The sequence below is a fragment of the Hyposmocoma kahamanoa genome, unplaced genomic scaffold (assembly GCF_003589595.1).
Source record: "Hyposmocoma kahamanoa isolate Upper Pololo Valley unplaced genomic scaffold, ASM358959v1 63, whole genome shotgun sequence".
In the NCBI taxonomy this organism is placed as follows: domain Eukaryota; kingdom Metazoa; phylum Arthropoda; class Insecta; order Lepidoptera; family Cosmopterigidae; genus Hyposmocoma; species Hyposmocoma kahamanoa.
In genome coordinates this window covers 8,097,754-8,113,404 of record NW_020653851.1, presented here as the reverse complement: position 1 = coordinate 8,113,404, position 15,651 = coordinate 8,097,754, and the positions used below count along the sequence as shown (strand labels likewise).

The 15,651-nt window shown below is 36.7% G+C and overlaps 1 protein-coding gene across 6 annotated transcripts; it reads right to left on the bottom strand.

Annotated features, from left to right (window-relative positions):
- Nucleotides 1-1,597: 1,597 nt before the first annotated feature.
- Nucleotides 1,598-15,449, bottom strand: LOC113230524 (serrate RNA effector molecule homolog). 6 transcript variants are annotated; one of them, XM_026464492.1, is made up of 17 exons: nt 15,292-15,449; nt 15,129-15,215; nt 14,582-14,851; nt 14,062-14,262; nt 13,218-13,284; nt 12,802-12,994; nt 12,534-12,616; nt 12,238-12,391; nt 11,670-12,010; nt 11,444-11,584; nt 11,110-11,313; nt 10,466-10,747; nt 9,066-9,179; nt 7,364-7,507; nt 4,514-4,638; nt 3,204-3,317; nt 1,598-1,899 (listed from the first exon to the last, which is right to left on the bottom strand). In XM_026464492.1, the coding sequence occupies exons 1-17, from the start codon at nt 15,429-15,431 to the stop codon at nt 1,818-1,820; spliced, it is 2,742 nt and encodes a 913-aa protein (XP_026320277.1). In that variant the 5' UTR covers nt 15,432-15,449; the 3' UTR covers nt 1,598-1,817. The 6 variants fall into 6 exon arrangements, with proteins under 6 accessions (XP_026320277.1, XP_026320279.1, XP_026320281.1 ...); XM_026464494.1 differs by having other exon boundaries at nt 1,599-1,899; nt 14,062-14,247; XM_026464493.1 differs by lacking the exon at nt 1,598-1,899 and adding an exon at nt 2,123-2,652.
- Nucleotides 15,450-15,651: the final 202 nt, after the last annotated feature.

The following is a 15,651-nucleotide window of genomic DNA, read 5'->3' as shown; positions in this document are numbered from 1 at the left end:
CGTCTCAATACATTTCCATCCAAAAAACCATTATATGATTTCCGTACAGTTAGTTACATGTGTGGGATTATTCATGTCCTGATCATCAAACGTGTTGGAAAACACAATAAACGTAATCTGCATTGTAACAGCGCGCCCGCAGTTCAGCCGCAGGCGTGTACATCATACCGCATGCATCCGTGTGAGATCCACCTGCATTACTAACTACGAATTCTCGATACATACCCGTTGCAGCATAAAGGCTAACTAGATTCTAATAACGATTACACTTATGGCTCCATCTGATATCATCCGTATGAAACGTGTATTTATGAATGATATATGCCTTCATTATAATGGCTAAACGGGTAAATGATACACTACTTATGGAACTGATCGAGTTATAATAAAACAAAGAACGATCAGTCGCTTGTTATTAAGAGGTCACGGATGTGGTTTGAATTAAAAGATTTGCGTCTTCGATAATTAACAATAAAGGCTGGAGATTTGATACAATGCATAAAGAGAACCAGAACCTAGTGGTGGGATATGGAAAAACGTCCACTTTAAAATATATATTTTCAAACAAACAAATATTTTTCCACATTTGACAGTTGACAGCTGTCAAAACTTGACGATACTGAACGAAAACGATGGAGCCATTAGAAAGGTTTATTTTTTTACATAGGATCCCTTTTTTTGCTGTTTCCAATCATTTTAAATCTCGTTTTACTCTAACTTGCTTTTAGCTTTTTAAATAAAACTTCAAAAGATATTTCTAAACGTGGAACATAATATGAGCCTTCAAATTATATTATTCCAATTTTTTAGACGTTTTTCCTGAAAAATTTCCACTATTTGAAAATATTTCGAAAAATTACCCACCAGTATCTGAACCTGTTTTGAAAGATAAGCCAATCCTAAATTTAGGTGTTACCTTCCAACAACATTCACAGATTTAAAAATAAAAATACAGTCAGTAAAAAAAGAGGTAATTCCTATTTATTATTTGTATGGCGCCAATTGATCTTCAACACCAATACGCTTTGATTTCGCAAATATCATATATGTATAAACTAAGCAATGTTCTGAGAACAGATGGATCCGATCTGGTAACAATATATTTAACTGCCTCCGTGGCCGAACGGTTACCATGCCGGACTGCCACGCAGAGATCCCAGGTTCGATTCCCGGGCCGGGCGAAATATTTGTATGACCTACAATTATTTCTCTCGTGAGTTTGGGTGTAATTTGTGGTTGTCTATGTGTGTGTCCACGGCATCCGCGACACAGGGTTTCCCTAGTGCGGGGCTATGTTGAGTGTGTGCGTTATTATATATAAATTTTAAATATTAATAGGCAAGCAAAACAAATTAAACATTTTCCTGTTTACTCTGATATGAAAGTTAGAGTTCGAGGAATATATCTCAAGGTAGTACGAGTTACAAGGCCGTTTGTTATGGGTTTATTGTTATAAAGACTTAAACGGTATTAAGTCATACTTCAAGTAGACCGTATCTAATATGAGTACGGCTCATTCATAAATTATTTCTGCATGGCGTATGTAACTTACGGGATATTTAGTGTATGAATAGTTGAGTACATGGAACGTGTATAATTCTTAATAAACAGTAAATTATTAAAAAGTCGAACTTCGGATAAAATTTATATTTAAAAATAAATTCACCTAAACCTTGTGACATTCGAGCTTATTACCTAAAACAATTGTATGTAATTATAGTGCAGTATTTCTTCACATACAATTATTTACATTGAGGCATAAATGTGAACAAAATCTACGTGCAAGTGAAGTGTCTCTTGGCAAGCCGCACGGCGAGTTAAATGAATTCATCGGGTTCGCGCGGGGCGTCCAAGTCGCGGTAGTGAATGACCGGCCGGAAATCGGCGCCGCCGCCGCCCCTTTAACAATTAATATCTTCGTTAGCAACCCTCCCTACACACGCCAAAAGCAAAACAAAACCATTCAAATTCACTATTATATAACAAGGTGCGTCGGGTTTACTATTTTTAATCTCAGCTTCCCGGGAGTTGCTTAGTGAGGACTATGGGATTCTTGGATTGGATCTCGAATAAAGAAAAATTAATATTTTCGGTCAGTTTATTGTAACTTTTCATACAATAAATACTAAATAAAGAAAAAGTTTTAATTATAAAATAAGGATATTAATAAATGAGTGACAATTTATTTTCATAACGATTTCAGTATTCTTTCTCTTAAAGTTACGTACAAAATGTCGCAATGCATTGTATAATGATGTAACAGGAGTAGACAATCATACATTAAGTACATGATCTGAAATAGCTGCATAGTCAAAAAATTTAATACAAAACAATGGAAAATATCAATAATTAAAAATACACATAATTACATTTGTCAAGTACCGCTACAACTTACGTAATAAATAAAAAAGAGTATGCAAATCACTAGTGTCTTATAATTAAAACACGTGTATAGATGTACCACTGTATACTCTAAGTCCAGCTGAGCAAATGTAATTACGCTAACAATGTCGTAAATACGGAATGCTTACACAACAGAATCTTGATAAAAAAATGTCATGGGAGTATGTCACAACTTAAAATATGTCACCACTTTCCGGGAAGTCAAGATCGTTGTATGCAATAATAGGCCGCGATCGATCCACATTTTCCCTGCAAATTATTCCCTTCCTCAAAACATTGTCTATGGGTTTCATTCGTACATTGTGTCAGATATGAGACAAAGAAAAATAACGTTTTAAGCGCCTTTTGTATCTGAAGCCAGCATTTGATATTGGCGAATCACTTAATGATGTTATTAATATTTGTTAACTGAATATAGGAAGGCAAAAATTAAGGTCATGCAAAAATGAACAAAATGTAAGTATGAAAATTTGGAGTTCTTTTTTATTTTATGAGCCTATATGAATTCTCCTCAAAATAGAACGCGCCAAATACTTTAATAAAAAAATATACTAAGACGTGCAAAAATTATCAATGAACATGCATCTGTCTAAATCCCACAAACCAATCAGTAAGAAATAAAATGTAGCAGAGAAGTGAATGGACATGCTCGTTCATAGTGATACAGTGCCTGTGAAATTCTTAAAAATAATACAAAAAAAGATTATATTCTAAGTAATACTAATATGTCATAAGTTACGATTAAGCAGTAGAGTGAGAGTCCTGTCACTTCTCGCCGTAGGTTGTGGAGCGGATGTTACCTGGGGCGCGAGAAACGCGGGTGTCGGGGCGCATAGGGCGCGGGAGGCGCCCAGCCGCCCCAGCCCCCCCAGCGCGCTGCCGGTGGCCCTGCTGCGGCCGGCCCTCCGCCGTATCTACAACGATAAATTCATTGTAAGCATTCCATTATTTCCACCTTCTACGACGACCAAAAACTAAATTTCTACACTATCCTACTCCTAAAACGCCATACACAGTTAGGACGCGTTCCCATTATGTCGTGACGACAGATAGACGTGCAGTTTAAAGTGTCGTGATTTGTATACTTAAATGAACAGCTCGACACGACGATCATTAAACGATAAAATAAACGTCCACGATACAGTCACGACAGATAGTCATGACATGGCAACAGGCTAGACTCGACAGTCGTCCAACGACAAACAGAACATTGCGACATAATGGGAACGCGCCCTAAGATTATTTGAACTGTACAGTTTTCAGTCAGGGGTAGGACAGCCAGACGTATAAGGGTGAGAGAACGTCGAAACCATGTTTTATATCCATACATATAAAATTCTGTAGAAAAAGGTTTCACGTTCTGAGCACTCACATGTCGCCAAATTATGTAATTGCCATCGCGTGATTCCATTACGTCACTACACATAGTAAATACCTTGTAATATTATCTTAATGTTTTGTTTTTTTTTACACTTCGTAGTTCGACGACCGGTTGTTTTATGGAGTTCTTGGTGTATATAAATACAGAGTCAACACTGTGGTCCTGTATTAGCAAAGACACAGGTTCGAGACCTGTCGTCAGGTCGAAGGAATTTTTCTTTGTGTTTGATCTTTGTATTGGTAATTGATGATGATATCAGCGCAAAATTGGTGTACCCACATTTAATAGCCTTTTGTACAACATTACGCAAAACGATATGAAAGTTCATATTTATTTTATATTTGAATGATATTTTCATTATTAAAATTATTTTTATACTTAAAAATATCATCCAAATATAGAATAATTACGTATTTTAGTATCATTTAAAGTAATATTGCAGAAAAAAAAATTAAATGTGGGTTTCACTATTTTTGCACTGATAGCCTCAATTATAAAAAAATCACTGGAGTAATTTCACCAAAAATAAATAAATATCACGGTGGTAGAACATTATGATATTCAATAAAAATCCCCATAATAACTTCATTGCAGAGGCAAGTGTATCATAGAAGTAAATCCATCCTCCTTGTTTCTCGATGTTTAGTGGTGGACTTCAAGTTCTAGAGGGCTGATACGGTTTTAAAGGTGAGGGCATGGTATGGTAGGTTTTGTGTAGGAGGTACTAACGGCGCGGGCGGCGGTGCGTGGTGCGCGGGCGGACCGGCGCGCGCAGGCGGCTCAGGCTGCTGTGGACGCCGCACGTCACGCACGTACGCGTTGAAGTACGCCACTTCTCGGCGAACCTCTTCTACCTGAGAACATTACGGAAGCTGTCAACTAACAATGCACATGGCTACATATTATGAAGACAATGAAATAGTAAACTTTTTTTATTTTGTATCCATGTGCGATCAGGGCGAAATGGCGTGCATTAGGGGAGGCCTATGTCCAGCAGTGGACTGCAATAGGCTGATGATGATGATGATGATGATGATGTGCGATCAATCTTTGAACCATAAACAGATCCGTGCTATAGTTTTATGTCGTTTGGAATAGAGTCCTGTGACTCTTTTCTTCCTTATTCATTAAGTGGCTGATTGTGTTCTTCTGATTCAACATTTCAGTATTCTTGACTTTTTCAAACGACTCAAGCCACCTACATACTTTTCGTCAACCAGAGATCTTGCCCATACATTTGTATGTGGTGATAACCGAGACTTATACTTTTCTTTACGTGCCAGTATCTCCTGTTTAATAGTTGGCATTTCAAGATAGTCATGTATTTCTTGGGCTCTTACAAACCAAGGTGTTCGGATTATAGTCTTTAGGACACCATTCTGGAAGCGCTGAAGAATTTCCACATTAGAAGTGCCCCACAACTCCAATGCATATATCCATATCGGTTTTAATATCGACTTATACAACAATAGCTTTTTCTCAACTGGATAACCTTGACTTTCTATCCATTATCCACAGCATACATCTGAATTTGTTTTTCAATATATCCCGTTTTGCTTCGATGTGATCTTTACATGTTAGTCTTCTGTCCTGATACACTCCCAGATACTTAACAGTATTAACATGATGTAAGGTCTGGTTGTTCATTTTTACATCAGGGCAGTTTCCTTTTCTAAGTGTAAATGTTATATGTTGAGATTTTAAAGCACTGGCTTTGATCTTCCATTTTGAGAGCCACAGGTCTAGTTTATCAAGTTGTACTTGTAGTTTACGCGATGCAACTTGGGATTTTATGTCACGGGTAAGTACTGCGGTATCGTCTGCATATGTCGCTGTGAGTACTCCATTAGTTTCTGGTAGATCCGATGTAAACAATGTGTACAAAATCGGTCCCAATACTGAGCCCTGAGGCATCCCTACCTGAATGTCGTGGATCTGAGATAGTGCTTCTCCATAATGCACGAAAAACATCTATTTGTCAACTACGATTTGAGTATGACATAGTAAGTATGAGGTAAATTTTCTTTCAGTTTGAAAAGCAGGCCTGCATGCCATACCTTATCGAATGCTTGCTGTATATCAAGGAAGACCGCCGAGCAATACTGCTTTTCCCCATAGATTTTCGTATTTCATTTGTTACTCTGTGAACTCGTTCAACGGTAGAGTGGTTTCTTCGAAAACCGAATTGGTGATTTCGAATATTAGATTCCTGGATTCAATTATAGGTCTCATTCTATCGAGCAGCATCCTTTCAAGTATTTTAGACAGCACAGGGATTACTCCTAATTCTAGTGGTCTATAAGATGTAATTCAACAGGATTCTTTCCCGGTTTAGGTACCATAACTATTTGGGATATCTTCCACTATAATGAAAAGTATCCCATTCTTAAAATACTATTGAATAGCATGGTTAAGAAAAACAATGCCTCTACGCGGCAACTTCTTCAATATTAGCGGAGTTATTAAGCCGTAGCCCGGAGCTTTTTCATTGTTAAGAGGTCTAAAACGTGTAGCAACGTGTCTTTTGGTGTGAAAGATGTAATTCAACAGGATTCTTTCCCGGTTTAGGTACCATAACTATTTGGGATATCTTCCACTGTAATGGAAAGTATCCCACTCTTAAAATACTATTGAATAGCAAGGTTAAGAAAAACAATGCCTCTACGCGGCAACTTTTTCAATATTAGCGGAGTTATTAAGCCGTAGCCCGGAGCTTTTTCACTGTTAAGAGGTCTAAAACGTGTAGCAACGTGTCTTTTGGTGTGAAAGACGTAATTGGTAATATTAATTGGATGTGAGAATTCAAAAAATCTTCAACTTCTTTTTGCCAATGTTCATTTACAGATTCATTTGCAGTAAAGACCTGCCTTAGATGTATGCTAAATGCGTTTGCTTTCTCTTCCTCACTTCTTGCCCAGGAGTAATTACTGTTTTTTATTAGGGCACTAACTGGTTGGGGTTTATTATAGCCTTTAACCATTTTCCACAGACAACGTTCACCTTTGCGCGATGCAGATAGAGACACGAGTTTGGCTTGGAATGGTAAACTTAAATAAAAAAAAGACTGAAAATGCCTTAGCTAAATAGCTGTTATTAATGCAACGTCACTTTTAATGACATATACAATACTATGACAGACCGCTGTTCTAAAATCCTTTAAGACGCGATGTTTCAAGCGAGGTAATAAATGCATTTTCATATTCTAAACGCAAGATGAAAATTTAATATTTTTATTAATTTATAAATCATTTTAAATTCATGTTCAAATCACGTTAATAAATATTTAGTATTATTATTATATTTTGTATTAGAATCTCTTTTTTAACTTATAAGTAAAACCATCTAAGAACATAAAGTAGGTTTTCTCCATAACCATATACAAAATCAGCATGAGAGTTTTCAAGTGCCTTAGGAGTATTAAAACGCATCCATAGCTAAACTTCCCTCGCTAAAACTCAAAGAGTAACATCTGAAAGAATGTTAGAACACTATGCAGTACCTATGAAAAGTATACACAGATCCATAAATTTGATCTAGATAATAATTACACACTTTATGACCGAAAGGGTTGAAACTTACCTTTTCAGCGTGCTTGTTGAATATATGTTTCCTGATGAAATCTGGTCCTTTGAACTTTTTGCCACTAAGTGGACACAGCCACTTGTCTTTCGACAGCTCTTGAGTGTTGGCTACGACAAATTTCTCAACTTCTGCATCGGGGTCCTACGGAAAAGTTATACTATAACGCACACACACAAAGTCAAAGATTATTTATTATAGGTATTTAGTACAGGTTATAGGTAAAATAAATTTACACTTGAAAACGTCTCATTTAAGCTACTGGTCGTTCACTACGCTGACCTCCCTGGGAAGAACGAGCAAGAAACTCTAGGGATTGCTCTTTTCAAATAAACTTAAATGCTATGGAATACATTTTGAACCAAATTTGTGTGGATTCTGGAGCCATGTCGTCTTTCCATACATCTTTATCTAACACGTGGTCTTCAATTTTGTAATATGATTTTTCGATCAAAATATTTTTAATGTAGTTTTTAAACTTAGGAAATGATAAACTTAATATATGCTGCGGAATCTTATTGTAAAAACGTATACAGTTCCCCATAAAAGAGTTGTTGACCTTGGTTAAACGAAATCGTGGTACCATGAGTTTGGACTTCGCTTTAAGGTTAATATTATGGATATCTTCTTTCTTAATGAAATTATATATATTTTTACGGGCATATAAAATATTTGAGTAAATGTACTGTGATGCCACAGTCATGATACCAGTCTCCTTAAACTTTTCTCTGAGAGAAACCCGAGAGCCCAGACGGTACACACAACGAATCGCTCGTTTTTGCAATACAAATATGGTTTGAATATCTGCCGCTTTACTCCACATGAGAATCCCGTAGGACATTATACTATGGAAGTAACTAAAATAAACTAGTCTAGCAGTACTACCATCGGTAAGATGACGTATTCTGCGGACTGCGTATGTAGCGGAGTTAATCTGCTGGCCAGGGAAGATATATGTGGAAACCATTGAAGTTTACTAGCTAAGGTCACTCCCAAGAAGACTGCTTTATTAACAAGGTCTAACTTTTCACCGTTTATTTCTATGCTTGGACTAGTCGATTTTACGTTAGGTAATTCAAATTTAACACATTTTGTCTTCTTGACACAATGTATATACATATATATTTTAGTAGCAGTAGAGCTCCTTGCGCAAGAGTTCGTCCTGGGAAGTACTGCCACCTTATCTATTTCTGCCTGGCGGCACCGGACCACAGTAATGCTGGCATTACTGTGTTCCGGTTTTCAAGGGTAAGGGCGCTGGTGAAATTACAGGCACATGGGACTTGTCAACTTGTCTCAGGGTAACGAGCGCAGTGGCAGTGCCCCTCAGATCGTTGCGATTTAAAGCTCTGAGTGGCACTGCAACTGTTATGGACAGGCGTGTAGCTTACCATCAGGCGCACGACTTGTTCGTCCCGTCACTTGATATTAAAAAAAAATATACACATAAAACTACAGAAAGTGTCCCATATGGAATACGAAATGAAGTTAATACCAGCAGGACAAACACGACAGGGCGCGACTTGAGCGAGAGCTTGCTATTCTCGATTGAGATCTGACACTGTATGTCGCTCTCGCATAAGTCACGCTGTCGTGGTAGCTCTAATGGAGAGCCTTCATTTTTCTCCATCACATTTTATAACTATTGTTTGAAATTTTTGTTGCTAGGTTCTTACGTTGCCGTCTTACGCACTTAACGCACCTTAATACCAAGTTTCTGTAACTCCTCGTCAGCGAGAGGTTTGACGTCTTGCAAAAATGCTGACATCTTGCCTTCAAATGCTTTTATATAGTCCTGTATTTCTTGTTGTGACGGCTGTAAGAAAGTTTTTTATTTTTTATTTAATGAGTCGCAAGCCGCAAGAGAAAAAAATATACTGTATTATTTATTTATTTATTGAATATCATGATGTTTCACTACCACGATTTAGATATATTTCTTGAGAATATACTCCACAAGTTTATTATTATTAATACAAAGATCGAACACTCCAACTGACTTGAACCAGTGTCTGTTGCCCCAGTGGTGATGGCTCCAGTATGGCAAGTCACTGGTACCTTTCCATTCAGATCGAAAGAATTTTTCTTTGTGTTCGATCTTTGTACCAATAATAATAAGGTACTTTGTTAAGATAACTAACGAATTTCGGAATATATCCCACATGACACCAAATACTGTCGTAACTCAAAACGGTGGTATAAAGAGAACACTCAATTTGAGCGGATCTTATTTTCAATAATGTGATTACTTAATACTTAGTTGTCCATTTATAAACGAGAATATAAATTTATAGGTTTCATTCAGTAATTTTTTGAACTTCCGAATCGTGTTTTCTCAATTCCACAATTTTTAGTTACGACAGTATTTGATATAGATAATGTTTGATAATATAATTATAAAATGAAGAATTAAGTGGGTATAATACTATTTTCTAAAGCTAATCCTCAGAGCTATTGGAATTTCAAGGAGCTCACAATCACATTGTAAACTGCATTACTTGACCATAAAATTATGTAGCTCATTAGTTTGCTATTGCAAACGTTTACCTTAACACCTTAAATATAAGGCTGGTATTCTGTTAAGGTAACATAGTGATGTTGTATATTACAATTATACCATGTTTGTCTTGAGAACATGTTACATGTCAGTATCAGGTGGTCTAGTCTCGATCTCCGTCCGACATCCGTCTGAAACAATTACTGCCAAATAAGCAATATTTGACCAAATGAAAAGACCTTGATGCGAATGAAGCTTCATACTTGATACTTGTCTTTTAATTTTGTCGAATATTACTTATTTGACAGTAATTGTTTCGGACGGATGTCGGACGGAGATCGAGAGTAGATCCCCAGAAATGTAACATAATAATAATGAGCTACACAACCACATCAATTATCTGACCAGACAATTGGTGTATATTTTGATAATTTTGATTGTATTTCCTGTACTAACAACTGCAAACCGTTGGGCCACTGAGGTCGTCTAAGTTTACCTTAACAGTTTAGATATAAGGTTAATATTAGAGCTGACGTTGTATCAGATTAAAGTATTTCTCAATAATTATTATATTCTGTTTCCGTAAAACACGCATTCGAACGCACCTTGTTAGCAGGAGGTCCAGATCGAGCATGCATAATACCACAACGATTCGGCATTTCATCCTCGTAAGGGTATTCACAATGATTGTAATAATCCACTGAGTGCACAATACGCAGATAAAGAATCAAGCGGTCTAAAACGCGAATCAACTCTGGGTCGGTTTGCTCGGTATTTGATTCTGACGATGCTTCTAGGCCTAAAAGCTCCTCTTCTTCTGTAGACGCCTCTTCTATGAGATGCTCAGTGATCTTATGGAGCACAGGGTTCTTAGAATTCATTAGGTTCTGGAAAAATAAAAAGATTTTTTAGACATCAAAAATGTGTTAAAACATTAAATTGGGAATGTGACTTTTTTTTTAATCCAATCGCATCCAGGTCGCATGGAGGCTGACCGAGATGGCTTATTTGACCTGAAAAATATTTAATTTCAAATGAACAGTAATCGCGAAATGAAATACTAATATATAGAATTCAAGACATTGTATGTAATATAACAAAATTTGCACACCTGTATAGGTTGAGTACTGTACTTTTAATAATTATACATTAAGATCTTGTTCAATGTATTATAGCAAATAAATGATTTTGACTTTGACAATCTAAGAACTCAATACAGATAGAAAATTAGTTGAAATCTGAAACTTACATCCATAGAGTTCTTCTCAGCATCCGATTGGGCTTCCTTATCAATCGCCCACAGACGGGAGCGAGTATCAAGCAAGTGCGCCAACCTGGCTGCCAAGCGAGCATCTGCGCGTAGAACGGGTCTCTCTAGTGTCACCCCAGATACTGAGCGAATTCGGCGTTGCAGGTCCCGGTTTACTATAGCTCCTAATTCGCATTCGCGGAGCTGCAAATAAAATTATGTTGGTATTAACTTCGTTACATGTGTGTATTACTGTTATACACTCCTTTGAAATCTATAGAATATTTGCAGTATTTCAACTTTATTGTACTCTGTTAGTAATATTGAGTCTTACCCGGATGTTGTTAAGGTTCCAGCAAATGTCTTTAATGTTGACGTCGCGACGGAAGGTCACCCATCCTCGACGGAACCAACGCCGCTCTGGCAACGGGTCTGCTAGGGCCACGCGCAGGAAGCCACCATAGCGTTTACACATCTACAAAATAATGAATAAAGACAATGTACAAATATCAACATACTAATAACTCACTATAAAGCTAAAATCTCTTAAAAATACTTACAGCTTCGACTTCGGCCTTAGTAATGGTAGGAGCAAGATTCCGTAAAAAGATTGAGGTAGTTTTATGCAAAGCCCGGGATTCTTTCCTCTCTACGATGACGTCATTTATGGACTCTGCTTTATCGTCTCCATTCTTCTCTATTTCTTTCTCTGTCTCTACTGCTTCCTTCTCTTTTTCTATGCTTGGCGATTTGGACTTTTCTTTAGTTTTAGGTGATTTCTCAGGTGTTTTGGACTTGGATTTGGATTTTGACTTGCGACGAGACTTGGACTCGTCTTCATCCTCTGAACTTGAAGAGGACGAGCTGGATGATGAGGAACTCGACGATGAGCCTGGTGGTGCTGTGAAGAATAAGATAGTTATTTGTTACACTAGTTACATTGTTAGGACTGAGAACCATGTTGTTTGTTCTATAAAGGAGCTCTAAAAGGAGGTTTAAAAGTAGTCATAGTTCTACTAACGATTTTGATGCCAATCCCACTTGTCAAACAATAAATAAAATTACTAAAACAAATTTAAAATACTTGAAGCTACTAGCTTTAAACAAGTTTTTTATCTGGAAACTTACGTGGTTCTTTTTCGGGTGTTTCAGTTTCTCCTTCTGTGCCAGGCGCAGCATTGAATCGAGAGAACAGTTTTGCCTGCTCTTGCAGTTGCTTCAAGTGAGGATCAATCTCCATCGTAAGGGGAGCTCCCGGTTTTGGAGATTCCGCTTTAGTTTGCTGTTTAAAAGTAATTAATGTGAATTTTAGACTTATTGATAGTTATTCTACTTATGAGCTATAAGTACATATAGATACAAATAAATGTAACTTGTGAGGCTGAGTAAAAAGCCAATATTGCAAATATAAAATGTATGCTAACCTCTTCCTTTTTCTCGGGTTCATCTTTTTCTTCTTTTACTTTTACAGCATCAACATCAATTACAACTGGTTTTTCTACTTCAACTGAAAAAAAGTTGTATCGTTAATTGCGACGTTCTACCACTTTAATACTCTTTCTAAATGATACCTCTACCTCTCTTAGGTTTGTCAGCTTAAGGATTAGGTTGGTACCTTTATGTACAAAAGTAACACACAATAACAATTGACCCTTTTTGAAATCCTACTGTATATGAATTATAAGTTTGTACCTATCTTCTCATTACTAGTTTTCTCCTCTGCTAATGGTTCATCCAGGGCCTTTAGATCCTCTTCAGTGCCACCTTCAAGTTTAATAACCACAGTGTCAAGTAACCTTATCAGTTTTTCTGATTTATCCACATCAACTGTAACTCTGTCAAGTTCTCCATTGTCCAATAGCTCCAGGAAAACATTCAAGCGATTCTGAAAGATTTAAAAGAGTTAGAAAGTATTTAGACAGTTAATTAAATTACCTACCTTCTCTTGCTACTTCAATGTTAACTAAATTTTTACAGAGTTAAAATTGCCATTTTTAACTATACCAACTATACTTATAGCTGAAACTGATATTGATCTGCAGTAACAGAATAAGCCCAATTATAGTATGAGTTAAAATTCCAGTTCAATGACTATGAAGTATGCCAACCTTCAATGCAACCAACTGTTCTTCTTTTCTCTTCACAGATTCCTCAGGGTGGTATTTGATCTTGAACCTATGAAACAACAATGAACAAAATCAGTACAATGTTCTTTATATCAAGTGTAACATCTACAACACTAAAATATACAAAATAAGATTTCTATATAGGATACTGTAATTTATGCATATTTGATAAACATGTATGTAACGGTTACCTATTTTACACAAGCTTCAGAACCCTATATGAAAATCAGTCAAATAAAAGATACCTTTGAAAATAGCTAATAACCACCTTTGGACATCCATTGTAGTTGAGGGGAATGCAAAACTAAAATGTCTTAGTAAAATGTAAAAAATCTTCATAGTCTCACCTGTACCACACATGTGGCGTATTTTTGCCCTAGCCCTAACAGAAACGAAACCTGTAGCATTGCGCGCTACGGGTCAACGCGGAATCAACTAGCTACACACATTCAATTTATTATTGCATAAAGTTTGAATATTATTTTCGTAACGATGTCCAGCAATTCCACGCGAATACGCTGTAGACTGTAGGGAAAAAAGGTTTCCATTAAGATTTGCTTTGGGTCTTTAAAAAATTCCAAGCACTGCTTCAGTTTCAATAATTTTTCAAGTGTAGATTTAAGTCAACAAATTATAAACTATTGCTTAAAATTTTTTTATGCCTGGCACAAATGTGGTTTAGAAATAAATAGCTTATTTTTTACAATTATCATAACAAGACTTCACAAGACAATCATGTATTTACTTTTACAATACTAATATAATCTGTTTTTGAAAAATTATTTGAAGCTTATATTGTAGTTATACAAAATAAAGCAATATGTACCATTCCTCATCCTTATGTGCAACAAAAAACTCGTTGAGTTGTTGTCTTCTAAATTCTAGCTTGTATTCATTGTATTTCTGAATAGCATCGTCAACGGTGATTGAGTCATCTTGGGCGGCAAGAAAGGCCTTGAAGGACATCATAGTGGATGGACCGTCCACCGCGCCCATCGGCAGCACCGCATCCCTGACATCATAATCTCTACATATACAAAAACACAACTAAGTATGGCTATGCTTGGTTTTTAGTATTATACATATAGGATATTAAATATGTAATCGTAATTAAATAATATGTATACATTCAGTCAAAATTATTTTAATGTTATTTTATAGTATATATTATTTGTTACTCTTTACATACCAAGACCAATAACTAACTAGCTACCAATATTTATCTCATTTCATAATAGTAAAGCAACATTAATTATCAACATCAACATATCTCAGATACACTCTGTCATAAAACCACATTTTGAGGTATCACAGGGTTGTGATAAATTATTAATAATAAAACTCACCTTGCTGGTACTGGTGGCATAGGCTGTCCATAGCCCTGATGAGCAGGATGAGGTCCTAAATGGTCATGTGCCCACCCATAGGACCCATAAGAGTCATGAGGCATACCACCATATCTGCGGTCATCTATCGGCCAATCTGGCCTAATACGCTTGTTGGGGGGTCCTTCACCACGGACTGGGGAATAGCCACGGCTAGCGCTAGCCCCGCCGCGGTAATCCCTGTAGTCAGGACCTGACCGACCTCCGCGAGATCTTCCAGCCCAAGAATCTCTGTTATTATTTGAAGTGTTAAATATAAAGATTGTAGCAATCCAAGCACAATATTATGTAATAATGTTAATGAGTAAAAATAGAAAAGATTTATTAATGAAAATTACAAACAGTTACTACTTCATGGTACTATTTGCTTTTTCAAGGCGGAACGTGATCTATTGTATCGTAAAATCACGTATTTTAACAAAACTCAATGTATGTACCTATTGTTAATTAATGAAAAGTAAAGGGTGAAAACCAGAATCATCAGAAGTTAAGTGTATAACGACGGTACCTCACAACTAAAGCTACCGAACATCGTTTAACAGGCTTGGGAACTGGAGGGGGTATTTTAGGTGGTTCGGGATGTTGAGGTTGGGATCTGGAAGTAAGGTTAGGTTTAGGTCACCTTGCTAAAGCCCGAGTTAGTGTTATGGAGACCCTTTCGAATTATTTACCTCTCAGCCCAGTCGTCTCTACCCCGGCTTCTTTCATCGCGGCGATCACTGCTTCTATAACTGCTGCCCTCCGCTGTCCCGCGCTCACCTCGAAATTTATCACGGCGTTTGCGATCATATTCGTCATCACTGTCAGCCATCACTAAAGATATTTACCAGCGTCAAAATTTAATAGTTATAATATATTATATTAGTTAAAATATATTGCAAATTCTATAATTATGAGTTTTTGTCACAAATAAAATATGACGCGTCAAACCACAGAACACAGGTGAAAGCAAATGAACGAATGATTATATTTCGTTGTAATGAATGAATAAAATGAAAGACGTCAATTTTGAACGATTTTTTCTTTCGTCC

Excerpts from the sequence above, each read along its gene's own strand:
- LOC113230524 (XM_026464492.1), bottom strand. The coding sequence starts at position 15,431 with ATGGCTGACAGTGATGACGAATATGATCGCAAACGCCGTGATAAATTT. Across the intron at positions 12,392-12,533 it reads AACCCGAGAAAAAGGAAGAG|CAAACTAAAGCGGAATCTCC; the intron begins GTTAGCATACAT and ends ACTTTTAAACAG. Across the intron at positions 11,585-11,669 it reads CTAAGGCCGAAGTCGAAGCT|ATGTGTAAACGCTATGGTGG; the intron begins GTAAGTATTTTT and ends ATTATTTTGTAG.